The following is a 27,844-nucleotide window of genomic DNA, read 5'->3' as shown; positions in this document are numbered from 1 at the left end:
TAAGAGAAATCCAAATTTGGCAGTGGCAGCTGCATATATTGTAAAGATGACCACATTTATCGTGACTTTATGGTTACAGCATGGGAGTTAATCAAGGAAGGATTTCAGGCTTGGTTCTGAGTGTGGAAGAGAGTTGGTAAGTGAAATATTTTTCAAGTATGTTGACTCTGCTAAACCTGGAATGATTACAGAGCTATTGATCTTTGTTTCCCAGTGTCAGTAATTTATGATGAGGCATCTTTAATTCGAGAAGAACTTCACAACTGTAATATACCTACGTGGTTTTAAAGTCAGTATTGTAGGTTGTAGGTGAAGTGATGAATCAAGGTGCCTTTTAGTGACATTTTTACATTTCATTACTTTCTGAATAGAATCTATGTTTTGGGGAAGTATTTGGGCACAAGCCCATTTTAAGTAAGACAGCAGCCCTACTGAAGACATCTGTGGTGAGGGACGCCACTTGTCACCAGTCTCGACTGGGACATTGAGCCCTTGACAACTCCTCTCTGGATGCAGCCATCCAGCCAATCCTCATCCACCAAACAGTCCATCCATCAAATCTATGTCTCTGCAATTTGGAGAGAAGGATGTGGTGGAGGCTGTGTCAAAGGCCTTGCAGAAGTCCAGCAGATAACATCTGTAGTTCTTCCCTTGCTTTTAGCTCTACTGTTATGGAAAAAAATGGCAGCATAATTCAGGTATGTTTGGATTATGTTGTTCCACAGCCTCTCTGACTTCTTTGTCCCTACTAGTGTAGTCCACATAGCATTCAAACCATGACTTTGGCACTTGCTTCCTCACACACAGAAATTCTGTGCCATGGCCAGTAATGTAATCACACCCTCAGTAGGAGCATAGGAATAGAAAGTGAGAGAATAATATAAGAAGTGTAAGATGAATGTAACTGAAGAATCTCCCTGTGGATTTATCCCTGCCTTTGAAAGTCCTTTGGGCCTGAAGTATATCTGGTACTCACAGCTGCAGGAGATTTATCCCATCCAGATTCATCCCAGAAGTCCCTTACTGCAATAAAATGGTGGTGGAGCAGTGTTGTGTGAGAACTGGCTGCAGTATGGAATTTTGGAGAACAGCACAAGTACAGTGTAAATACTTGGTCTGTTCACTGAATGACTTGAAGGGATTTGCTGTCTCAGCAGGAATTTCCACCAGGTTCTCTGGGGAAATTCAGGATGACTTAAACCCTCTGGCAAAATCTGTGTCTCCAAACAAGGCCTGGTGTAATTGTCATTACCATTAACTTTGGCAGAGAGCTTACAGCTCTGTGTATGAATGGAGTGAGTGGAATATATTTGTTTCAAGGTTTCAGTGGTTGAATACCAACTGTGGGTAACTTTGGCAGGTGGCTCATTCTGTGGTTGGTTGACTGGGCAGAACTGGTTGAATTAGGTTGATTAGCTGTCAGGTATGAGTTACAGCTGGCTAATGTTCTCCTTTTCTCAGTCCTTCATGAAGCAGAGGTAATGCTGATGAGTGGATAGATTGACATTAAAGCTTTATGCTGATAGCTAGCCAGATTGAGACTAGAGTGAGAAAGAAACCAGTGTTCCAAATTTCCATGCATTGCTTGGCTATGCCTGGGTTTTTGCAAAGAAATGTACCTTTTTCTATTCCATGGGATATTTGTATTGATACAGACAACTTGTAAGTTGAAAGAGCACTAGGGTGACAAAGTATGAAGCCTTTCAAAAAATAATATGGACCTCTTTGTTTTGGTGGACAACTCTAAGAATTCCATTTGTGTATTAAGCAAGTTTTTGAGGGAGGTTTCTCTTGTCTGGAAGAGTACTGCGTTCATGCACCTTTAAACAAAAGAATGTGCTGTGTATGTTTTAAATACCTGGTGGGTTTTTTGAGGATTACTTTATAGAAATGTCTTTATTATCCTTTCAATGATGATATTTAAATATAAACTCACAGCTAGTTTCTTCCAAAAGATCTGCATTTAGACTTCACAGTTACTTAACTCAAATGGGTATGAATTGTCCAATTATTTACATGTTCACACACAGCTTGAGATACCGGAAGTTTTTGATTTTCTTACTTGAGAACATGAGTGTGGTACTCAGAAAAGCAGGATGACCTGTGCTAAGGATCCGTGTCTATAAACCACGTTGATTCATATGCACAAAGCTCTCCAGACTCATGTGGAGCAGCTCATGTTCTTCAAGGACAGAGAAAGGTTAGTCAGCACACCACGTCAGATCTTTAGAATATGTCATGTTTATCTTTGATCTTTGAACCCAGGAGCTTCTGACACCTCACAGGGAGATGAAACATCCCTGTGATGCACCCAGTCAGTTATGAAGAATCTTGGTGGTAATTATTGTGTGGGATGATGTCACTTGACTGGTCAGCTTGTGCCTCCAGGTGAAAGGTTTTCTTGCACTTTCTTCAACACCCATCATGATGCATGTTTATACTGGTCATAAAACTGACTAGTCTCTATTACAACTGCAGACACAGTTCCTTGCATCTGAACTTTGAGACAACAAAACTCGAAAGCCAAATGCGGGATGTATGGTGTATTATTTCCTTGTAGTTTTCAGTTCTTTGGTGGTTTTATTATCTTTTCTTGTCCCTTTGATTGTCAGTAGCACCTGATGCTATTTTGCTTGTATTTACCTGAGAATGAAGGTGTATTTTAAATTACAGAGTAGCAAACTTAAGCAGAGCCCATGCTTTTAGTGGCCACAGCCTGTAGCTATGCTGTAACAGCCCACAACATACTGCTTCAGGCTGAGTCTGGTTTTTGTCAAATGCAATTTGAGGTTAAGCATCACCAGAGAAAAAATTCTCAGGAAGCAAAAATCAAATTATTTTTCCTTCAGCCAAAGCATCACTGCTCTCTAGGCTTGTCCTTGAATTTATTGGTGTCATCTTTCAAAGTGAAGCTTTTTATGTATTTGCAAAGATTTATAGATATGTGTTTGCTTAGTGGTTAGATTTCGACAGGGACAAAATGCTGCTTTGACAGATGCCACACCACATTAGGCATCTCCGTCTGCAGCAGGTCATATGTTCATGAGCTGGGCTTGTTTAGCCTGGAGAAAAGGAGGTAGAGGGGTGTTGTTATTGCTCTCTATACGTACTTGAAAGGAGGTTGTAGCCAGGTGGGGGTTGGCCTCTTCAGTGAGTCAGTGCCTCCAGGCCCTAGTGCCTCCTGTTGTGATTCTCTCCTGTAATGTTGCCATTGTGTAGCTCCCTGTCTCCCTTCCTCCCCAAAAACGTGGTTTTCCCCATTTAAATCACAGCACTGCTGCTGTTTTGTACCAGCTGAGAGGCACTGCCTGGTGTCCATGTGCTTTGTGCCCTGTTCCCGTGGTTCCAACAGCTGGAGACTGCTGCAGGTGATGGGCTAACAGAGTACTGCTGGAACCAGCAGTGGTCCAAAGGTGAGATGCTGACTTCAGGAAAAATGCCCACTGACGTCAGAAAAGTCAGGATCTTACTCAGAGCAAGCAGTCCAGAGGCTAAAACTGGGAAGCTCTCTCAACATCTCTCTCTGATTTCCCTTTGCACTGATAAATGTTTTATTTTTCATTTTATTATCTTCAGAGCTCAGTAAGAAGCAGCCTTCTGTCCCATGAAACTTTTCAACATGCACAAAGCATTTGAAAGCAACTGTGAGTGAAACAAAGCACTAGAAACAGAAGTAAAATGAATTTTACAAAAAACCTTAGGGTAAGACAGGTGTGAAAAGGAGTTCAGAAATTCTGATTTACTGTCCAGCAGATTTGTAACAACTACAGCAGGAAGCAGAACTGAGAAACAAATGGATAATTAAAGTCATTAGGAGGCACTAGCATTACTTCTTTAGAGAAAAAATTGTTACAGAAGGGCCTGTGAACATGTGCATAGGTATAGTCAGTGTAGTGCACTTGAATTTTCAGAAGGTTTTCATGGGATTGTCAACGGAAGCAAAGATATCTTGTGATTAGAAAGAAAGATTTTTTTATGGATTAATAACTAGAAAGCTCTAAAAAGATATGATTGGTTTATCACTTTCTGAGAAGTCCCTTAAGGATCTTAGTTGGAATCTGTGCTATTTAACTGCTTCCATAATGACCTAGGAAATACTGAATGTACTGCTAATAGAAAAGTATTCAAGGTAGGAAAAACTAAAATCTGGCTACAAAGACTTTCAGAAGGCTTCTAATTTACTCTGTATTGGGTGCAAAACTGGTTAGTGGAGTTTCCATCACTATGTGCTAACTATGTCGATGAAACCCCACAGATTGTATAAATGTGTATACCGATGAGCTCCAAATTAAGCAATCATGAAAGCAAATAAAAGGTTAGATTTTCATGAGAAGCCACCTCTAAATCTGCCTTCATATCTAATGCCACATGCAGTTCTGACTGCATTTTAGAAAGGACTTAATACAACGTGAAAAGGTGTAAAGAAAAGCAGCAAAAATGATCAAACACATGAGCATGACTCCTGTAAAATGAGAGACTATATAAACTCATATTTTTCTGTCTGATTAGAGACCGCTACTGGAGCAGTATAAAGTCAAGAATGGTATAGGGAAGGTGGTTACGGAACAGTTACTGGCAAATTCTCATAATTCAAAGCCAAGGGAAAGATTATGTCACCATACCTAAAATAGAAGTACTTTTTAATCGATTTTAATCAATGTGTAACAATGTTGTGAAACTCCCAGCCATCTTGCAAAGGCTAAAACCAGAAGTGAGCACAAGAGAAAACTGAGTGTAATCACAAAGGTTAGGTTCAATGTTTGCTGTTAAAATAAGGGCTAGACCTCTGAACTTGCTCTTCTTCTCCCCTAAGAATTCTTAGAGCACATGTTGATATCAACTGTCATTAAAAAGTGTGGGAAGGGGATTGAGCAGGGGTATATATTTGATGGTACCATCTGTTTCTCCAGTGGTCAAGAAGCAAATGCAGTGCAAACTTTTTTAGTCTATCTGCTGTGATACAGAAAATAAGTATTTATTTCACGTACCTTTCTTTTCTTAATTTTCTTCTTGCCTCTGCTCTTTCAATAGACATGCCTTTATTTTTCTTTAAATAATCTTTATCAAGATGAGTGTTTGTTTATCTGTATTTTGTAATACTGTTTTGCAATTTGTCACCTTTGATGTTTGTACACTGGTATGGAATGTCTTTCAGTTACAGATTATGTGAAAAGGCTGTTCTTGCCTTTCTTCTCTTCACATTTCAATTTTCTCTCTCCTTGCTTCTGTAGATGACCAAACCCCCAACGGAACGACCCAACCAAACGTGCCTATTGCCACAACCAGGCCAGTCAGACGGAATACCTCGAGTCAGCCTCCAATTAACAGACAGTGGTTCATGTGGGAAGGAGATGGACTTAGCAGATGAAATCTCCTTCATTAACAATGATGTGTTTTTCTCCAGGTTAGTGTTCTTTTTTTGTCTTTGTGTTTGTCTCTTTGTTTTGTACCTGCACCTCCAGCTCTGGGCATTTTGAACACTTAAACAGGATACTGGGCTGTAAGATAAAGTAATGTGCCTTTTCCTGTTGAATCCACACACTCTGAAGCCAGCTGTGTGCTTTGGTTTACCTCTCCAACATAAAATTTGAATCATATGAAGGTAGCCTGCTTGGTGAAGGAGTGCAGGTGGACAGGCCTGATCTACAATCAGGCAATAGAAATTACACCGAGCACAAGATGCAACCAAAATGTGTCTCTTTTGAATAATCAAGTGTATTTGATCTGCCCAGTTTAAGTCTTAACAGATGGCTGACTTTATTCTCACTCATAAATCCAAAAAGGAAGCGGCTTTTGAAGGGTTTTCTCTTTCTGGCAAGAATGATGCTACTGATAGTACTGCTCCATTCAGACAAGAATAGAAGAGTATGTGTAGAGTATCTATAAGAGTATCTTTCTGAATTTATCTATGAGAGTCTTATCCGTTTAAAGCATCTATAAAAGTATCTATCTAAAGGAGTATTTTGAGTTTTGATTGTTGGCATATTGTCTGTTAGGTGAACTGGTGTCATACATGAAATCCCTATTTGTGCTTGGTCTTTGCATATTAAGTGCTTTAAATAATTAATTTTGAGTTAATTATTTTTAAATTGAATGTTACAATTAACCCATCAGCCCAGGTACAAAAATCCAGTTCCATTATCAGTGTTCCTATTTGTTTAAAGTTTATTAATAGAGTTGCACCCTTCCCAGTTAAAATTTTCCCAGTTAAAAATCACAAACTTGCCCCTTTTCAAGCTACAAACCACTGGTACACCATAAGAGTTACCTTTCCTGTGTTTACTGTATACTTTTACAAGTGTTCTGAGGTGTGTTGGATGTATTTTAATACTTTTTGTAGGTGTTTCACTTGCATTTTGATTCCAAGGCCAAAACCCCCCCACCCAGTCTTAATAGCCAGCAGCTATTTTTAGCTACAAAGCCATTACTCTGCAGGCAAGTTCCACGGCAACCTGAATACCTGAATTTTAATGAAGGCATTGTATTCCCTTATCTCTAACTGATACCACCCCCCTTGACAACGATGAGCCATTGGTGGACAGAGATGATCCATCAAAGGGAAAGCACCAATCGCCTTGGACCGAAGGGGCGGGCTGTGGGCGGGCTGTGGGCGGAGCAAAAACTATAAAAAGGACGAAGCCGAGAGGCGGGCTCTTCTTTCTTCTCTCTTCCCCTCTTGCTCTCTCCAGACTAGCTGTGGGAGACATCGGTGCTGGGCATTAAAAGCCTTACCCCTTTTAAGGGGCTTTTAGTAATTTTTTTTAAGTCAACCCAGCACTGCAAGTTTTTTTTCTCTACCTGAGGTCTAGTGCTGTCTCAGCCAGGAGATCTCAAATCCCTGCGCTCCTGGGGCATACCATCTACTGAGCCATAGGATCCCAAATTTTTATATTTTTCTGATTTCTGTAGTTTTTCAATTTTTTCTGTTTTCAATAAATTAATCTTTTTAAGATTTGTCTCATTTCTCACAACAGGTAATGGGCATTTTGCTTTTTTGTAAAGTCCTTCCCTGAACATCAGGCTGAACCAGGATCTTTTCATTGTTCTCAGGATACTGAATTGAGTCTCGCTCTCTCTCCTCTTGTGTCTAGTGCAGCACATGAGGGATTCAGGTTACTGTGGGAAATTGCAGTGTGCTACTGAAATATGGAATTGGCCTGATATGGGAAATAGTGCTATTCACATGTCATGGAACACAACGCTGCGGTGTCCTGCATACCAACCAGGAACACAAAGCAGAGGCAGTGCTGCCAGACACGTAACTGAGTGACTTCACTGTGTAAGCAGGAGATGTGTGCTATTCTCAGCACCAGTGCAGACAGACAGCACTCAATTTATGAGACGAGTTAGCAAATTATGCACTAACACCAGGTTTTGATTCATAGTAATGGTGGTGAAGCATAGATATCAAATTTGGTTTCTAGCCCTTGGCAGGCACACATGCTTTTTAACTCTTAGCTATGTTAGCTGTGTGTTTCACTCTCCCCAAACTTCCCCAAAGATTCCTGCAGCCAGAACACATCAAGTTTGTTTATATGGCTTTATTATTCCAGCTGCTTTTGACTGAGATGACTTAGAAATCAATTATCAGAGCAGGTCAGCTGGCAAAACAGAGAAGGCAATACAGTTCTAGCAGCTAGACAGGGCCATGCAGGTGGGGCTGGGGCAGAAGTTCCAGCCTCTTGAGTTGATGTGCTGTAACCTGGCAAAAATTGTGCCCCTACCTGTACTCTGCTATGTGTTCCAAGTTGTAAAGGGAAATGAAGTGCCCAAGGGTTGAAATAAAGAACTGCCAAGTCTCACGTCTGGGAAGGTGTATGTGATTGATCTACTTCATGAGGTACCCCAACAAACTGCCTTTCTTCCACAACAGTCCCCAAGAGATGTAATTATTTGCTGTAGGAATTCCTGCTTTCCTGTTAATGTGTAATTGCTTAGAAGAGCACTGTTGAAGTATGGGACAGTTGGGCCAGTGCTGGCACAGGACATTAAGTACCAAATGAAATGTGTTTGTACCTAGGCAGAAGCCTAATCTTCATGCTCGGGCCATGGGTTGAAAGATGTCTGCATCTCTAATTTTATCTGGGAAATTAATTAACTGTAGAAATTAATTCTCTTGTAATCCCATTTTGTTCAAGCATGCCCCAGTTTTCTGTCCTGTCACACTTCTGTACATGCTTACCTAATTGTGTTGAATATCTACACTGCTGTTTGCTTCTGGTACTTTTTTGTCAGTGATCTACTGCCGCTGCTGAAGGAGGAGTAGGTAGTGTTTGCTATTTTCTTCCCAGGTCCAGGCTGGCAGGTTGTTGGGCAGGATGGGATAGAGAGAAGGCCGTGGAGGAGAGAGAGGTCTCCAGCAGACCTAACATGCCTGGGGGACTGATGTCTGTGCAACAAACCCTGATTCCCTGGTATTAATGTAGCGCTCTGATACATCAGGAGTGGTTTTAAACATGCCTTTGGCAGCCTTCTGTCACTCCCATGTAATTTAAGCTCACAATGAAGTATTACTGGTCTTATTTCAGTGCAAGGCTATTATTAGGAGTTTTCACCTTTTTCAGCAGAAGGACTCTGGCATCTGACCTAGATTACAAAGTGTTTTGCAAACACACTGCTATTCTTGTTGGGGGGTTTTGTGTCACAAGGTACCAACAGTTCTAAAATAAATGTTATCATTAATTATATGTAATTACCAGGTAAGTTTTAGTGAAATTACTGTATCTGCTCAGCTATGATACGATCTTTGTTAGAAAAGATTAAAGGTTGTTCTTGGCAGTGACAATCATTTGCTGTTTCATGAAAATGCCTGTGGTTTGTTCCCTTTCCATGCTCAGATACCATGATATGGGTGGATTAGAAGAGGATGAAGGGCTACACAGAACAGTAGATCCAGAATTCCACCTTTAGCAGCTTCACAAGTGTAACAGTAAAGAAATAACCACACACACTAAGCCCCTAAGGCCCCCTCTAGCAAGGATTACAATCTTCAATAAATTTTCAATCAGTTTAATTTGACCCTACAGCCTTCAGGGAGAAACTGAGAGACTTCTGGCTGATTAGTAATTTTTAGTACTATTTAAAATGCCTCTTAATGTGTCTTCATACAGTTGTCCTTAAAATGAAGATCCACTGTAGTGGATCCACAACTACAGTTGTCTTCTAGAATGACTTATCATTTAAAAAAAAAAAATGCCTTCTTACAGGTATGATATTCCTCACTGCAGGAATTTTTTGAAGGTGCTGCTGTCATCTAAAATATGCAATATATCAGTTGCAGTCAAAACATTGCAGAGCATAAAGTCTGTATCACCTGTATCACCTTCTGTTCACAACAGTTATCTTAAGAAAATGTTATATGTAAGGTTGTTATGTTCTTTTTTTCTGAACAAAATAGGTGGATTAACTCTATATACCTGCAGTCCCCACTAGCATATAATATATGTGTTGTTTTGAAAATTGCCTCATTATTATAGCTGTATGCCAAGGGCAAACTCCTAATTATGCAATAGCAGAAAAGCATACCTGTAATGCAGCTCTTGAGTAAATCCAAAAGCAGTGGAGAAAGAGAGAAAGGAAGGAAGGAAGACAGAGGCAGGAGAGGAGAGACTGGTGCTCTGAAAAAAGGATGAAAGTCTTTAGGCAAAATGCAGCCTGTTACGTACTTCTGTGAGTCTCATCTCGTTTTTGCAAGAGTTCTGGTGCAGAACTTCAGGGCAGCCAAACCTCCAGACCCTGGGAATCACACATGTCCTTTGTCTTTACCTGATTGAGAGCCACATGACTCACACTGCAGACTCAGGAGCTTGGGGGAAGGCAACAACTTTAGTACTGGAGAGTGGGCTGGATGGAATGGGCCACCCTGGGGCCTTACCAGACCTTCAGTGAGAGGGAGCTAGAGTGAGCTTGCAGCTCTGTGAAGCAGAGTCCCTGTTTGGGTCCCTCTTTCTTTCTTTCTTTCCCTAGAAGGAAAAAGTCTGCTCAAAGCTCTGGTTCGTACATAACTGCAGCAGGAATTGGCACGATTTTGGATATGTTTAGAGGTACTAAAACTTCAAATAACTGCTTCAAATAATAGATTCAAATGGCTTTTACTTCAGGGTTAAGATATATTAAGATTTACATGGATTCAAAGGTAGGAGGGCCTCTTGCAAGCAATGCTCTCAGCCTTTTGTGCTAAACTTCATATACAAGCAAAGAGAAGAGAGAACTTTCAGAAAGGAGGAAAAATGCTTCCTGCAGGCAAAATGTGAAGCAGGGGATTGAGGATGGTGAGCATAGATGTCTTTCCTGATACTGGCTCAGAGGTGTATGCTGTCTGCAGGCTTTGGTTGATACTGTTCTGTATCTTTTGCCCAGGAAAGGGCGCTGAAGTATGCTATGTCTATTGTAGCACTTGCTGGAGCTGCATCTCTTTGTACTCCTGGGACTGTTTTGAAGGGGGATCCCTCAGTGGGAGAGCATCCTGCTGTTTGTGGTGCTGTTAGGCTCTGTGCAGGGAAATATCAATGAGTGTAGCTGGGTACCTGTCCTTGCCTGGTAGTGGTTGGGTGCTGGGGAGTGGGTGCGTGTATGGCAGCCAGACTTTGTGAAAAACATTGTGCAGCTCCTGAGAGCCACAGCTTAGAGCAACCACAGCAGTTGTTCAGTAAGCCAGCCTTCTGTATTTTGTAGCCATGTCTCTGTGTGCCAGAGATCACAAATTCCTGTTAGTGACTGCCATCACAGCTGCATTGAGATTTGCTGGCACAGATACCCTGTGCTGGCTTTCTAACACGTGCATGTTCTCAAAGAGGTTTGTTTACATCAACCTTTTGTTCACAAAAATCCTTATATCTGGCCTGTGTCCTGAAAATAAAGGGATCACATGCCTAGTAGCCTGGTAGCATCCCTAAAATAAAGGGTTGGTTAATGTACCCTGCTGTGCCTTCTTTTTAATGGCACAGTGTATTTTCACTGCTAGTTATTGAGGTATGAAAACATACATACATTTGTACACTGAGAAGTTTGTGCTTACTATAAACACTTTCCCTATTTGTTGGCATTCCTTTTAGCAGCTGCGGTTTAAAACCGAGGCAAGCCAAAACTTATCATTATTCTCTGGCATGTGATAAGAACTGGTCTGTTGTTGCCAGAACAAATCAAACAGGGGCCTAGTGTTGTTTGCTTAGCTGACTATTTTTGTTTAGGTTTGGGGTTTTTTTGTTTTTGAAGTCTGCCATGCCAGTACATTCAGTCCCCATCAAAAGTAATAATTTGCCTTACCACTGAGGAGCCTTGCTGCCAGGTTTACATAAGGGATTGCAGCCAGGCAGCAGGCAGGGCTGCCCTCCAACAGCCATGGATTCTTCAAGGAAACGATTCAGGAAAGGGGTAAAGGTCTGGAGCAGCGGTGGGGAGGTGGTAAGCACAGTTGCCTTCTGCATCATTAAGCTCGTAGCAGCCTCTGGCAGGCCCTGTTCTGAGCCCTCAGAGAGGACTTTTTATGTAAAATGTTGTTGCTTTTTGCCACTTTTCTCTCTTTAGGTTGTGTTGAGTTAGTTTTTCCAAGCTGACTCATTTAACTTTGCAAGTACATTTGTCTCCACCCTCCTATGCAATCAATTCCCTTCTTTCTTGCATTGTGGGATGCTGGCAGCAGGAACTGCCTTACATAATGAGTTGTTAAGAAAAGCATTTAGTTTTCTAAAAACACAGCCACAAAGACATGTGATTTCTGTGTCTCTCCAAGGCAGGTGACTGTGAATGGCAAATCAGGGTGTGGTCTGAACTCTTCCTGGGTTCTTCTCCCCTGTCTATAGCCCAGATGTAATGACAGTTACAGAAACATGTAATTATGTAGATTTTTTCCATGCAAGTCACTTGGGTGGATTTCAGTGTACTTTTCCAAGCATTTGCCCTTTCTCTTCCACCCTGCACAGGTTACTCCTTTAAATTAGGCTTTGCCATTACACTATTCTAACTTTCCTTTATAATTCTAGCCATTTTATCTTTGTCTCTCTTTGCAAGATTTACATGGTGACAAATTATGGCTTGTGGGATGGAGAACATTTTGAATCTGATGCTCTGACCTGTGCCACAGAAGTAGAGGTTCATCTTAGAAGCAAGAAGAATCATGTATGAAACAAAGATCTGGTGCCTATTGGAGGAAGAAGGCACATATGCACTTTTATTGTCATAATGTGCATATGGAAACAAAAGTTCTTCTTTTCAGTCCATGGGCCAAGTATATTAGCTTTTCCAGTTTCCTGGGACAGGATCCAGCAGCCTTAGAAATCAGAAAGGGACTACAGTAAATTCACAGTAATTGAGTAACAAAGCTGGAAAAAAAATACTGCCTTTCAGGCATTGCTCTCTCTGCTAGAAGGAGTCTTTATTTTGTTACCAGCTTTTGCTGCAAGGATGAAGTCCCTACATCTCATGAAGCTTGATGGCTTTCTGATACCGACTGGGCCAGATAATAGAATTGCTGAGGAAATAAAGGACAAACATCTGTATGATTTTTAAGTAATTCTTAAACAAAAGGATACATGACCTATTATTGGAGAACACACAGTGAATAATAAGGAGTTTAAGCCAACCTTGGAAATATTTGTGCTTCTGATATTTGTGTTTATATAAACCAAGACAGCCATCACTAACCCATGTTTCAAGCAAGTAGGAAAGAAGCAGAGCCTCTGCACTGTGACTTGACTTATTTTTACTTCAGGGAGTAGTTCCCTCTCCTGTAACTTCCTTAGCCTGTCTGCCGGTGCATTGTTCAGATGGGGAGGTTCAGCACAGAGTGCTTTGTTTCCGGTAGCTTTGCAGAGCAAGCAGTTTTCTACCACCTGAGGCTGTGAGGTATTCCTTCCCCTGTGGCTCTCCAGAGGGGACCTGGGCCTGTGTCCTGCAGGCAGTCCCCACAGGAAGATCAGCAGGCAGAGGTCACTGGGTTCTCAGTCAGGCTTGTTTGCTGCTGCAATTTCCCGGTTCAGCTGGAAGGGCTGTGCGTCTGGACGTTGTGTTCAGCACGTTGCAGCGTAGGCTGCTGGGCTCAGCTGTGTCTTCCCATGACACACATGTATATTTTTAATCAAAGTGGTCAGCTGGCTGTCTAATAAGAAGATGCAGAGTGTGGCAGGGCAGAGTTGTCACTCACTGCTCCTGTCACTTTGCTTGCATCAGTTTGGCTCCGAACTGTTTCTGTGTTGTAAAATCCTTCTCTTTCATGGTCAGTGGCCATGAGAGATTTCCTCGTGTTTTATCTGTTGTGAGGAGTATGATCCCAAGCTGACTGCTTGTCTACAAATTGCACTTTCTCTCATTGGCTCAGTGCCTTCCTCTTGGCTGGAGAGTGTTGCAGTTAGGAAGTGTGTTCCTGTACCAAAGCTTTTCTTTTCATTATGCACCTGCTGAAATAGTGTGTTTGTGCTAGGGATGCCTGCAAAGAGAGGCCACTAGGTAGTTGCAAAGAAAAACTAAAAGCTGCTTGGTTGTTAATGACTTCCAGTTGTTAAGGCTTTGACAGGACTCTTGGAAACAAAAGATTCCACCACCAGTTCCTCAGGTCCTGTCGCAGTCTCCAAGCTTTGTGCATTCAGAAGGTTTGAATCACATAGGGAGGAATTAATATCTAATAAAATAACATTTTTATTGTTCTACATTATGGTTAGGAACTATCTAGCCACTATAAAATGATTGGGAGCACTACTAACACTACACCATGTTTTATAAAATTTATAGATATTTTCTTAAAAAACCACCCTGACACTTCAGAAACTGTCAAATTGGAAAAAAACCTCAAGTGACCACTGTTCTAACAGGGCCACTGAGCATCACAGAAAAGAAGTCACCTCTAAAATCTTGTTAGCTTTTGCTGGATTTATGCCCCTTGAGTAGAAAAATATGTTTTTTTCCCAAGACTCTGAAAGGTGGTTGGGAAGTTGAAAACTTACAGACCTTACCCGTGTTGTTCTGAATGTTCCTGATAATGAAATGTATGCTGAACTTTTGTTTGCCTGCATTATCCACTTGTGCCACTCCTGACGGGAGTGTCCTGCAGCGGGACAGAGGTGTGTTCACAGCCTGGACACGTACAGAGCAGCTGGGCTCAAAGCAGATGTTGCAAATGAGGGGCACAGCAGTGAGCTGTGCTGATTAAGCCCAGCATCGCTGTAGCTGGCTGTGCATAAACAACTATCTGTTGTTCCTTGCTGTACACACGGCTGGGTGCAGGAAGAAGCCCTAGGGCTGACCTGAGAGGGCTGTGTTCTGCTCAAATGCACTCAGGTTTTCATGGATCTGGTCAGAGTTGCCTTTTAGCAGGATCTCCCTTGCTTCTGTGGCAGATGAATCTTGCAGCTCTAGGCAGAGGGCTGGAGTTATTCTCACCCAGCTCTAAAACTCTTTGTTTTAGTGCTTCCCAGCCAGAGTTGATCTCTCCTGCCGAGTCATCTTTTTCCCACCAGCTCTCCCGGGAGCCAGGCCGGCCACTGGGGCACTGGTGCAAAGGGAGGACTCCTTTCAGTCACGTCATCAGCTGAAGGAGAAGAGCTATTCCTGGAGGGTTTTTTCTGGACAGTGACTCTGCCAGACTGCCTCCCTTGCCAACACGGACAGCAGTTTATCTTTCAGTGGAGTAAAAAGTCGCGTGCAGCAAACGTGAATGGTGTGGCTTGTTCCTCTGCTTTCCTCAGCCCCTTCCCATATCCTTGTTTTTCATAAGGCTAAGGATAAACTACAGGCATGTCACTTGAAGGCATTTTAGGAAGCAGGGAACATGAAGGGTGAAGAGGTATGGACTTCAAAAGATAGTAATTTTGTAGAGGATTGGGAGGATGTTTTTGGAAGATGTGAGGGTGTGAAAACAGTGACATTTTTGGTAGGTAATATAAATCATGGCGGGAGTACCAGGGACTAATTTCAATTTTTTTTTTTAAAGCTTTTTGCTAACAAATGAATGCTTTTTCTTCGTTGTGTTCAATGACATTTTCATATTGGTGTGAAACAGCTGGATTTTTAAAGAGCTTTTGTGCAGACAGTTTTATAGAAATAACAAGTTAAGTGTTTTAAAGAAATAACAATTTAGAGGAGTGGGAGAAATGTGACTGGACACTAAAATTTAGGAATTTCATTAGATTAGCAGAGCTTTGGAGAAAGCCTGCTTTGAAAATAACATGTACCAGACTGGACTCCTGCTTGTTTGCTTGCTCTCCCGTGCTGCAGCACTTGAACTAACTGGTGCAAATGAAGAACCTAGTGACCTTGTCACTCAGCGTGCTTTACCCTGTTCCCACAGCAGATTAGCTGGCACAACCATTCATTACTTGTTGCTTTTCTAGGAGACCCTTTAGGGACCTACTCCCAATCTACCCCCTTCTCCAGGATAGAGGCCAAGAAATAATTTCTGGGCTATCCCATGGGGCCAGAGTCCTTTGGAACAAGTTAAAGCAGCTGACAAGCGGGTGTGGCAGTGCTTGCAAAGGACGCTGCTGTTTAACGAAGAGCAGCCACAGCAGCAAATCCAGGTCTCCAGGGAGCATGGGGCATCCCTTGCAATGGGAAATGAACTTCTGTGCTTGTCTATTGGATGAGATCGGGAGTGCTGAGAGCCTGAAGCTCTGAGAAGCCTTCAGTTTGGTCCACACTTTTCTCTTGTCCCTGCAAGTTTAAAGAACAGTTCTGGAATATGTTTTCCTCCTTAACAGATTTTAACTAGCTTTAAAATGTAATTTGACCTCTAAGTTGCAGAAAGGAACAGAAAAGCTACCCAATATATTCTCCACAGATATGCCAACAAGGCTTATATTTCTATGCCAGTGCAAAAAAGAACAGGGGTAAAATGAAGTCAGCTGAGAGCAATCTGCTTCTCTTTTGGACAAAAGGACTGTCAGTTATGAAAATAAGTAAGAAAATTCTGCAAATTACATCTAGACAGTTTACCTAAGGTTTGGTGTTCCTAAACAGAGGCAACTGTAATTTGTAAGAACATTAAAACTTCACTATCATCTTTGATGAATTACATCAGTAGTTGATTATTCTCACCACTTTAAAATGTCTAATTTCTAGGCATAATTTGCCTATCTTGAACTTCCAGCCTTGGTCTTGAGTCTTGGTCAGTCTGTGAGCACTAGGTCAAGTATTAATGTTTCCTGCATGCACATATGATTTTCTTTGAAAAGTACTAAATGTGTGGGTTTCGGTTTTTTGTGCCCTTCATGGGTTGTCTCTTAGCACTCTTCAGTTTTGCATAACTTGCTTGGGAATGGGAATTCCTGAACTGATCAGAGTCTTTTGTAGCAACCAACCCAGTAGGAAATACAGACGTAATCCATGTTTTCCATGTAATAGAGATGTTGATGTCTCTGAGGATGATGATAATTTCTTCAGCCACACAGTCACTTAGGGCTTGTAAGCAGGATGTTGTGTCCCCCATCTTGCACATAGTTCCCAGATTTTACTCTTATGTGGTTGTACTGAAAGTTTTAATGCTGGCTTGCACACAACATACAAAAACAACTACCAGTATAATTTTACATTTACTTACAAATCATTGAAACATCATTAAGTGAAACAGGGCTGAGTACCAGCTTTGCAAAGTCACTGTTACTGCTTTTAAATCTTTCTGAGGATTCCCCTTTCACTAAATTATGTTTCTGACATGTTAGTTGATCTTTCTTCCTGTTTATGCCCTTTTGGTGGGGGCCTTTTTAATTGCTTTGTTTGGACATGAAGGGCTACGGTTTCCAAGTCCAGTTTCTATTTACATGTGACTTGCTTATTTCATATGTGCACTCAAATCTTCTGGCCTGTGGGAGATTTTCCAGGGTATTTATCATTTGTAATGGCAGATGTTCATATGCATAGACAATTCAAAGAGGAAAATGTGTGTATTAATATATGTATGTGTACGTAAATAGTGGCATTTTTAATTTTGGTGGTATTTTGAAAAGTACAGTCTTTAATTTTCAGTCTGGCAATATCTTTCCTTTGCATTTCATGTTTTGCCAGAGGGAAAATATTGTGTAACTTAATAAACATAGTGGGAATAAATTGATGATATTGAGCAGCATCCAAAAAGCCCTTAGATTTTGTCAGTCTAGTCAAGATCACCTTTTTTTTTTCCTTTTTTTTTTCCTTTTTTTTTTAATAGTATCTGATTTGTGTATGACTGTGCAGTGAAGCAAGGGATAACTGCTTTTCAGGAGGCAGACACAACCACATCCTCACAAAATCCATTATTTAGATCACATATCTTGTATCCTCTGGTGCTGCTCACAGATCCTCTTCTCTTCTTGCTTTATATGCTGAGAAAATTACTTGGCAGCAAAGTATGAAAAGGAAAGAAAGAAGAGACAGCACTCTGTAATGATGATTGACAGGAGACTTCCTTTCCAAACGTGCGGTTGTTCTTTAAACTTTGCTGAAGAAAAGTGATTATTCATATTTAGTTCCAGCCTGTGTTTTTTTTCCTTTGTTGAAACTCAGTAAGAAATTTGCAAATCAAATAGTTTGAACACAGGTGTTGCCTTGGTGCAGGTGCTGAAGTGTGGCAGTATGTGTTGGTATTTCAAGGGACTTTATCATTTTTATTGTTATTTGCTGTCTATTTTCCTGAAGTATTTACAATACACTTGGGAGTGTGCAGTCGGTGGAGAGGATGCTGTGCCTGTCCTGAGAGAGGGTTTTTCCTCATCCTCTGTTTCTATGGTTGGTGGTACCATAAAGGGCTTCTGTGGTGCATTGTTGCTGCCAACAGATGAGTTTGGCCTTTCTGAGAAATAGGAATGCACGAACTATATGAAACTTGCAGAAGAGGTTTTGTCTTCCATGTTTAACATGGGAGAACAAATTCAACAAGTACAAGAAAATCCAAAATACAATGTTGTATAATTCCAGGTTTTATGTGTGATAGCCCAGCTTGAGTTACGCAAGTTAAAAAAGATTGTAAGAGGGCAGGGGGAGGGTAGGAATTCCTGCCTCTGTCAAGTAGCAAGTTGGTTTGAGCGTAAACATGTGTGAAGGAAGTGGAATTGTTTGGAGATAAGACTGCAGTTTTCTGGCACCTTTTGTGTGCCTGCTTTGTGCCACAAATAAATCACTTGTGGTCCATGCCCATGAACAGGAGAGGTGAAGAATTAAGATTTGTGTTCTTGTTTAGCAGTTGAGAGATTCAAAAGGCCCATTGAGACTGTGTGAGCTGAACTAAGGTGACCTTCATCCTGTACTACCACTCTTACCAATGGTTGGCCACAGTCCCTGAAAGGAGTTTCTAAAATTTCACTCTGACATTTCTCCAGTGTTACAATCTTTTGTTGCAGTGTCTGCAGCTGCTCTCGAAATAGTTAAAACTTAGGGAAACCAGCAGTGCTAGCAACAACCAACGAGAATTTTTTCAACTTTGGTCACCTTTCTTTCAACAGTTGTTGAAGTTGCATGCCAGTGGGTGCAGGGAAACATGAGCTCTTGTACTTCTTAGTTGTGATGGTTTTGGCAATGTTAAAAGAGACATATGAGGATGCAAAGGAGAAAACTGATACCCATTGAGGAGATTGCAAAAGAAGAGAACAGAAACAAAAGGTGGATCTGAAGGTGTTGATGGCACAGGGAGCCCTGCAACTTTACTGTTGGCATCTGGTTGATTTTAGCATGATGCCACGAGCTAACCTTCTTCATTGATGCTAATCCATAAATTAATCTTTCTGGTTGTTACAGGTTGTTGTGTTAATGAATTCTTTGTCAAGGAGCTTAGTACTTTTAAGCTTATTTATACAAGCAAGTCCCATGGAAGTTATGACAACAGCTAGTGTATAAATTCATAGTACAGCAGCTATTTGAGTTATCCCACTTCTGTTTATACAGCAAGCTGCTCTGGAGAACCCTGACTCCTTGCCCACATGGATGGGTCCGTAGTTAAATGTGGAAAATTAATTTTTTTTAACGGCATCCTGATGGTAACACTCAGTTTATAGAAGTGTAATAAACTATGAATAATTGTGTGTGTATAAAAAAGGACTGGCCAGGAAAAGACAATTTGATTTATTGTTGAATTGTGAAACGGTACAAGGTGCTTTTGTTTTATACTGAAGTAATTTTATGTATCAGAGTAAAATCTTTCTCTCATAATTTTAGTTGCTTATGAGTACATATAGTGCATTTAATTTAATAGGAAGTCATCAAGATACTCATTTAATTGCCACAGATAAGAGCAGCCCAGATCCATGATGGCAGAGTGCCTTATCAGCATTGCTGACTTTCCTAAAAAGGGGCCCTGTGCTGTGCCTGGCGTGACTGTCACAGCAGAACAGGCTTGTGCTGAGGCAATGGGCAGAAGCATTACTAATGCACTTCTTCCAGTCAGCCGGCTGACAGCAGATATTAGACAGTTCAGGGTACTGAAGCGAAGCCATGTCTCAATTGACCCCCATGCCTCTACTCCATGCCACTGCTTTGTGAGGCTGCAGCTGCCCACTGCTCTTGATTTCAACAGAAAACGCCCCTGCCTCCTGCTGACAAAAGATCAGATCTGTTGGGCATCCCTGCGAAATGTCTGATAGCCTCTGCTAACCTGAGAGTGTCGGCTGCTTCTCCAGAAAGCTGATGTGGTTCATGTCTAGTTTGCGTGACCTACATCTCTAAGGAAGTCTTAAACGGGTACTATGCTCCTGCTACAGCTTTCTTCCAAGTCAGCAGTAGCCCTCACTGGGGTTGAACCGGGTGGTACTTTTAATACTGACTTGAATTTTTGAAGATTGATATGTGCCATTATGTTTGTACCACCTAAAGTGTTGAAAGGTTCCATTCTCTTAGGCCCCTTTATCAGATTAGGATCATCCCCTTCCCCATCACACGAACTATGCAGCGTGATAACATCGTTCACAGGCAGGGCAGCAGCAGAAGTGTTTCTGTCCAATGCTGGGGGAAATGGAAAGCCATTCCTCAGGCCGTCTGGGCAGAGGAGCCAAGTAAAACCTTGGGTATGCTCCTTCAGTAGCCATTAAATGTTTCAGTGCAAGACCTTAGTGGATTTTGTGCTGTTCATTTTCCAAGGCTGCTGTGTCCTGGCAAGTGGCACACCCCTTGTGTGGGGTTTTTTTGCTGCTGCTCTTCCAGCCCCAAACTTCTACCCAATAAAATGGTGTGATTTGTTGTTTCAGAGCAGTATTTGGTCAGTAGCCACAGATGTAGAAGCAGGAGTGCTTGAGGATAGCCCACTGGGAACATGAGTTGGGCTATGCAGTTGTCTCTTCAGTTCAAATATTAAGAAGAGTTTTCTTTGCAGTCGGTCAGAATTGGGTGGCCAACTACAGCACAAACCTTTCAAACCGCAGTAGGATCTACTGCAACAGGAAGGGATCAAGTTAAGAGGTTGTGCCAGCCCTACTGGACACGGTGAAGGTGTGAGGGCAGAGCCAGAGCAGCCCGGCGAAGGTGTCGTGGAGCGGTGCGGGGTGTGGGTGCACGGCGAACCCCCTGCCCGGGGCACCGCGCCTGCCCCTCCCGGCGCGGAGCCGGCGCCGCTGCGGCCGTGGGGAGGGAGCTCGGGAGACACTACATTGCACCCTGAGCAAGTTTAGGAAGAAGGGCGGTGGGTTACTGAAAGGGATACAGAAGACCTTGTGGGGTCTTTCTGTTCAAAGGTGTCCTGTAGCCATTAGAGCTCAGCTTGTAGCATCTCTTGCAGGCCCAGAACCAAGAGGACATCAGAAGCCGCTTTTGGTTAACCCGTTCCTGCCAAGCCCGGTGGGGCGAGCAGGGAGAGGGGCCGGGGCGGGTGTCGCAGCTGTGGGGCCGGGCCGGCGCTCTGGGCGCTGGGGCGGGCCGTCGTCAGCCGCCAACCCGGGCCCGGCGGCCCCTTCGCCCCTCCCCGGGGCCGGGCGCTCCCCGCGGCGAAACGCTGGCGGCGCTGCGGGCGCGGCGAGAGGCGCGGCGGGCGGCCGGGCGGGCAGCGGCTCGATGGCCAGCATGGCGTGCGAGGTGATGCCCCTGCAGAGGTACGTGTCCGGCCGGGGCAGGCCCGGGATCCAGCGCAGGCTTCTGCCGGGCTGCCCGGCACGGGGGAGCCGGGACTCCGGCCCCGCCTGGAAGCGGGGATACCCGCCCGGGAGTGGGATACCCGTCCGGGAGTGGGATTCCCGCCCCGGCACTGGGGCAGTGCAACAAGTCGGGTTCTTAGCGGGTCTCCGGGGGTAGGGGGATCTTTTGCTTCCTGGGGCGGAGAGGGGTCTCGATGTAGCGCCCCGAAATCCACACAGCGCTCTCCGTGAGGGGTGGGAGCAGCTCTGAGGTGTACCGGGAGCCCGGACAGCGCGGGGGCTCCGCCGGCTCCGTGCGCCCGGGCGAACCCGAGCCCTGCGGCGGCTGCCCGCGGCGGGGCTGTGCTGCGGTGCGGGAGCTGCCCCTGCGCACAGCCCACCTCCGGCTGTCAGCTCACACAGCCAGCCTGCCGCAGCATGGGCGGCAGGTTTAGTTTTGGGAGGAAAAGGGCTGGGTGTTTCCAGGGTGCCGACGCACACCTCCCTTCAGCACCAGCTGTGAGCAAGTACCTGTGCTGGCATGTGCTCCCGGCACACTGTGGCAGGGACAGCTGCAGTCAAGGTGCTGAAATGGCAGGGCACAGACCCACTGCGGGGAGGAATGTAAACATCCCTTTCACTGGGTCATCAAATTCTTTTTTTTTTTTATTTTTACCTCTCATTCAGTTCTCAAAATTAAGCGGTCCTTATCTCCCCTAGTAGTATTTGAATGGCCTGAATATCAATTTTTCTGTAATCTATAAAAGAGTAAATAGAAAATTTACTGTGCCATTTCAGCACTGTGGTGGTGCTGTTTCAGCAGAAGCTGCAGAGTTGCTGCTTCCTTGAACACCATAAAATAGTAACTAAAATTGCTGCCCAAACTGTTACTGTCTTGGTAAAGTGCAGGGTCCTCTGCAGGTAGATGTGGAGAAAGTCTCTTTGGCATTAATGCAGTCGTGGGGTTCCATGTTGATGACTGCAGAGAAACAGAAATATGGTTTGAATGTCTTAAAGAAGTGGTCATGGTGCATCATTTCTATTTGAAGGACCAGTCTCACATAATATTTTTAACCTTTCTATGTTCCCAAGGATCTGACTGTCCTACCAGCAGTCGGAACAAGTGGTTGTTATTATGCTCTTGACTCTTCACCCAGGGGAAGATAGGTTTCGCAGGCTGGCTCTGATTAGACTCTTTGTTGTTGTTGCAAGGACTAAGTCTCGATCAGTTAGAGATGCAGTCAGCACTTCAAAAGTGAGGAATTTTCTTCAAACTCCATTAAGCCTTAAGCATGGTACAGAATTGTTTTGAGTTTTTCAGTTAAAATAATTCACTAAATTCTGGCTCCTTTTCCATGTCCTTGATCTATTTTTAGTCTGCGTATACTGTACTTTTTAGCATCTAATTTTCTTTGGCACAGATTGCCAGATCCCTTAACAGTGGCATTCTCCAGGTTGCACCTTTATTTTCTGTTCTTCCCTGTATAATGTTGTCTCCTCCCTTTGGGAAGAGTTTTGCTGGTTTTGAGCATTTTTTTGTCAGCTTTGGGAAAGGTTTTACCTCTAGTATTGGCTAGTACCAGCGTGGATAACACTTTGTGGTTCCTGTGGGGTGGACAGGCTGATGTTGCTGTTCCAGCTGAGGGCATGGACAAATTGCAGTGTATGGTTCCTGTTATTGGGTTTAGATCAGAGATGGGGCACACTTTAGGTGCTGTGATTTAGGACACATGCCAAGCTGAAAGAATCTGTCTTTCTCTCTCAAGAAACGGAATGAGCTGCCTGCAGTAACCACACTTGGTTCCCTTTCTGGGTGAGTGAACTCCCTCTTGCCCATCTCCTGGAGGTGCCCTGCTCCGTGCTCTTTGGGGCCACAAGGCTGGCCATGCTGTGCCTGCCATGGAAACCCTCCTATGCTGAAGCAATCCAAATGTGTAGCTGGTGTGTAAAACTTGGGAGAGGGAGAAGGGCTCTGTATCAATCAAGATATGTGTGAGCTGTGAGTCTGTCTCCCAGAAAATCATATACTGTGCTTGCACAGAGCCATATGTACTATATGTTATCATTCTATACATAGATATTTGTGGAATGGCATGGGATGGGGTATGGTGACCTGCTGTGAAGGAGTGACAGTGGGGATGTCAGGGTTATGTTTCATTGCATGGGAAGAGGTGGAAGGCCAAATGTGTTGTACCCTCACTGCAGTAGGCACTATATTGCCCAAGTGCTGCAGAAGGCACCGGTGAATGTCACATGGATTGCATTACTGATTTTCCAACAGCTTATCCACCAGTAATTGTCTCTTCTATTGCCATTAGGCCACCATCTTTTCAGAACAGCATTAGCTTACTTTGGTATCCTAGCTTCCTAGTTAGAGCGTTACTAATGCTGTTAATGCATGTTTGAATTCATGTATTCCAGCTCAGTCTATTGCAGATTTAACAACAGCTGTGCAAAGCCAGAGGGCTGCCTTTGCCAATCATATCTACCAGTTTCTGTAGGAGATAAGAAAGGCAGGTACATGCTTGGGCCTTGTTTGTGATAGCTGGCCTCTGTTGCTTAACAAGTCAAGGTAGTGGAAGAGTGAAGCCATCAGAAATATTTTTAGCAAGTGTATATGATTGCAGCAGGGAAGGTGACTGATTTGTTTCTAACCTGTACAGCAGCAGTGGTCTGCATGCGCAGCCTCACTTGCAGTTATCAGGATTGTTTGATTTACCTTACTGGTTGGTTTGTTTGGGGTCTTTCACAAATACCCAGCAGTTTAGCATGAGAACACCATTTGTATTCCACCACACTTTTCTTTTTTTTTTTTTTTTTTTGGGTGGCTGCTGTGTTCTCTTTATCACATTTGTGAACATTTGTCTGTGTAAAGTTGTATTGTAAATAAGTCTGATCTTTTGGACTTCGCTATCGCTTTCTATCTAAAGTGCTGGGAGTACTTGACAAGCCCTTATGAAGTATGTTCTGGAATATGGATGTGAAGTGAAGTATGCTCTCTGAGAGTGGAGAGAATTTGGTGGGTTTTTTTTCTGGTGGAAGAATGAAGAGGAATTCAAACCTGTGGTTCTCATCTTCCTCAAGTCATAGCTTTTTGGAAAATGCTATGTGAATTTTTCGTCTTCCAAACTCAGATTTGACCCACAGCTGGGTACCCTGTCTTGTCACAGCTGTGACATGAGTGTAGGAGCCTGTGGAAGCTCTTCCTCAGTACCACTGGGCATGGAAGGCTCTGACTAAAAGAAAAAATTGGTGTGGAAATTTTCTTTTGTGTTTGTCTCTGGGGTGTCCACCTGATTAAGCAGGAAAATATGAGTATTTACCTAAAAACTGGCCTCTCAGATACCTTTATTTGAAGTGTGCAAGCTTTTAACAAACAATCCTGTAACTGAAATCGCTGGTTACCTAGTAACAGTTCTTCACCATTATAATGCAACAGGTATCTGTGTGTTATGCAACTTCACTGTTAAATTCTGAGAAGAGGTGAGACTTTGGCTGGTACATTCATTCTGCCTCTTTCTGAGCCATTTTCTAGTTTTATCCTAGTGAGGACTACTGCCAAACCACAAGTAAAAGGAAAGACTGCCCCATCTTTCATAATAAGACCCAACTAGCTTAAGAAGTGAAACAACAAAAGTGAGCTATTTAACATTGACGTCATTTTCTAAAAGATAAACATATTTTCAATCTAGGAGGATAGTAAGCAGAAAATAATTATACAAAATTATGCTGTCAAGGGCTCCAGGATATTCAGTTATGTTAATATAAATGGAAAATCTGCTTATAACTCACAGTGGCACTTAATCAGCAAGAAGTTCTGCTCAATTCAGCTTGCCATGGGAAAGCCTATACCTCCCTGATCTCTGATGTTGCTTTGAAGTAGGAGGAGATGTGCAAAACACCTTCAGTGTACATTTTTTCCTGTTCAGGTAGCATGCTTCAGTCTCAGTGCCGCCTCACGCACAGCCTGTGCAGTTGTGCTTATGGATAGATGCCTATGCAGTGTAATTTAGTTGAGAGATCTTTAGGAAAAACACTGCTGAAGAAACAGCTTTGGGGAAGATGGTGGGATCTTTTGGAGTTTAATATTTAAACCAATAGCAGTTCACCCCCATCCAAGTAATTGGAGATATTTTGCAATTGTATGATACTTTTGCAGAATAGGTGAGTTCAGAATAAAGAAGCTGGGTTGTCAGCTTTGGATTTTGGTATGTGGCTCATTTGCTGAGTAGCTTACTTAAGTTTCAGTGGTAGGTGTGGTTGGGTATAGGCACAACTATTGTGAAGACTAGATATAAATATCTGAAACAACATGTTATGGTTTTGACTTACTAAAGTTGCTCTTCAGGGAAAATGAAATGTTGGCATGGAAATAATTCTCACAGGAAAATAGCTGTTAAGCATTTGTTTTTTAAACAGTGCATGTATGGCATTCCCTCCTTCCCCTCTGTTTAAGGATATAGAGCAAGGGTGGCATTGCTCAAAGATTGATGGTAGGTCCTGACTGTAATGATGACCATTGTATCACCACACTGTTATGATGTTAGATTTAATTTATGGTTACTCTTGTATCAAGGATGGTATTATTCTTTCTTCTTTTGCATAATGTACCTCAGTATTTATTTGAAGGAAGCTTATTTTGAAGGATTTATTTGAAGGCAAAAGCTTGTGTTGCCTGCTATTTCTCATTTGCGAAAACATTGCCTTTTACCCACTGCTGCGAAGCACAAGCTAGGAGTAAATAGCTCTACTGAGAAAATAAGTATGCAATAAATTTTCATGAGCTGTTTCAATCTTGCATTTTTTGCAACATCGAAATAACTTTTATGGGGAAATGACTTGGGTGGGTGAAGAAGTGCTGAAAAATTTGTGAATAAGATGAGACTTTCAGCAAAAAGCACTACTGTGGTCTCAAAATCAGTGTTCCCTTGAAGCTGTTTTTAGTGTTGTTGGTGTTGAATGGCATAATAAATAAATAAGCAATATTGTTAAAATCCTCTGTAGTTGCAAAAATTGTATGTCTTTTAATCCAAGGAGGCATAAGTGTTCTGAATGATGAGAAGAAAACAAGAGGGAGATAAGTTTGAAGTCTTAAGAAGTCGCCCAAGCTTAGCCTTCCTTCTCCTCCCTCCAAAACCTGCATTAACTTTTGATATCATTAGTAGTTTGCTGCCACTGAATTTCTCAATGCCGTTTTGTTTGATTGCATTAAAAATAAAAGCAGCTATTGCTTTGCATTAAAAAAGTGTTCTCACTAAAAACCAATTAAATTTCTTTTGAAGTCGAGAATTTCTGTGGTAGAATAGAAAGCAAGCCATTCCCTTATCTAACATTTGAGGTCAGAACAAACAGAGCCTATGGCAAGGCATTAGGAAAACATGACCTTGGCTGAGCAGCAAGACCCTGACAGTGTCTAGGCCCTTCATCTCCAGTGCAAAATGTTGACCCATGAGTCAAAGTACATTTCTGTAATTGTAAAAAAAAAACCAACCAAACAATACCAATAAAAAAAAAACACAAAAAACCCCCAAGAAACAAAACAACAACAACAACAACAAAAAAAAAAAAACCACAAAAAGAACCCTGAAGCCAAAATCTAGAGTATTTTTTGTTTCATCAACTAAATGTCCCATTTATGTTTTGAAAAGAAATGCAGAGTAGGAAAGCAGCAGTAGCTTTGTAATGGAGGTTCCAGTGCCAGGAAGCTTAGACAGAAGAACTGCTGATAATTAAGTGCAGGTAAAACAAGGAGGAAGGACCCTGAGCCACTCTCTGACCTGCAGTGGGAGCGAGCTCAGGCTGGCGAGGAGAGGGTTGAGACAGGGGTATTCCTTATGCTCGTAAATTGGCAATTTTCCATCTAAATGGGTGTTCTACAACAGGCTCAGCAGCTCCCTTATTCTGCCTGAAGGGTGAGATGATTTAAAGGTTGGACTTGATCTGAGAGGTCTTTTTCACTCTCAGCGATTCTATGGTTCTATGAGATGTCAGAAAAAAGGGAAGACTATGATTGCCTGTTCAAGAATGTCAGGGGTGAATGGTTGCCTGTAACATTCCTGTTGCAAAAGAGGGAGGCAAAAAATGGATAACTCTCCTTCTGTAACGGGAATTTATTGTTTAACAGTTAGACTTCACCCAGGCTTTCCTGTTTCCTTCTTCAGGGACAGAAAGGATGTGCTTGAAAATCCCAAGATGTGTTAAACTAACTGGTGGGCTAAACTGGTGTTCCTTCCAGTCTGACGTACTTTTTATTAGCTCAGTGGTGGTCACAAACATACATAATACTACTTCTTTAGCTCTGAAATAAACAGAACAAGTTTGATTTGCTGTATTTTTTTTTTGGTTGGTTTTGGTTTGACTTTTTCTAGTTTGGCTGGTGTTTGTTTTGGTTTTTAGCAAGAAGGAAGCTGTCAGGTAATCTCCCAAGTATTTCATGGACATGATTAATTTCTGTTTAATCCCTTGACTTAGGGGAGCTATTTATATGCCTGAGAAAAAAGAGACTGCTGTATTTTGCACTCACTTGCTTGACCAGGTAATCAGTGGTAGTTGAATAAATAACTGGGTTTTTTAAAAGTTATTTCATCCTTTTAGTGCCTTCTGGACATAAAGCATATGTAAAGCTTGAGAAAACTTTGGGGATACAAAAACCCAACCAAACAAAAAAGCCCCAAAACTTATTTTACTGCTAAGCCTGTTTGTCTAATGGATAAGTTCTTTGCCGGACAAGGTAGAAATTTAGAAGATTTTTATGGTTTTCTCAAAAGTCTGGATTTCATACTAGTTAGCCTGGAGGTCTTCATCCCAGATTCAGCTACTGCTCATTTGCTGCATGTGTAAAAGTATGA

At 42.5% G+C, this 27,844-nt stretch overlaps 1 protein-coding gene across 1 annotated transcript in view; it reads left to right on the top strand.

Moving 5' to 3' along the window:
- FAM13A (family with sequence similarity 13 member A) overlaps window positions 1-27,844 on the top strand; it is a gene marked incomplete at its 5' end in the record, with an annotated part of 122,084 nt that overhangs the window by 43,665 nt on the left and 50,575 nt on the right. Inside the window, one exon of the mRNA XM_082281222.1 lies at window positions 5,232-5,404. Coding sequence (XP_082137348.1) covers window positions 5,232-5,404 — 173 coding nt within the window. The remainder of the gene's footprint in view (window positions 1-5,231; window positions 5,405-27,844) is intronic.

Source organism: Coloeus monedula (genome assembly GCF_965178545.1).
Source record: "Coloeus monedula genome assembly, chromosome: 5".
Lineage (NCBI taxonomy): Eukaryota > Metazoa > Chordata > Aves > Passeriformes > Corvidae > Coloeus > Coloeus monedula.
This window is presented reverse-complemented; position numbering and strand designations above follow the sequence as displayed.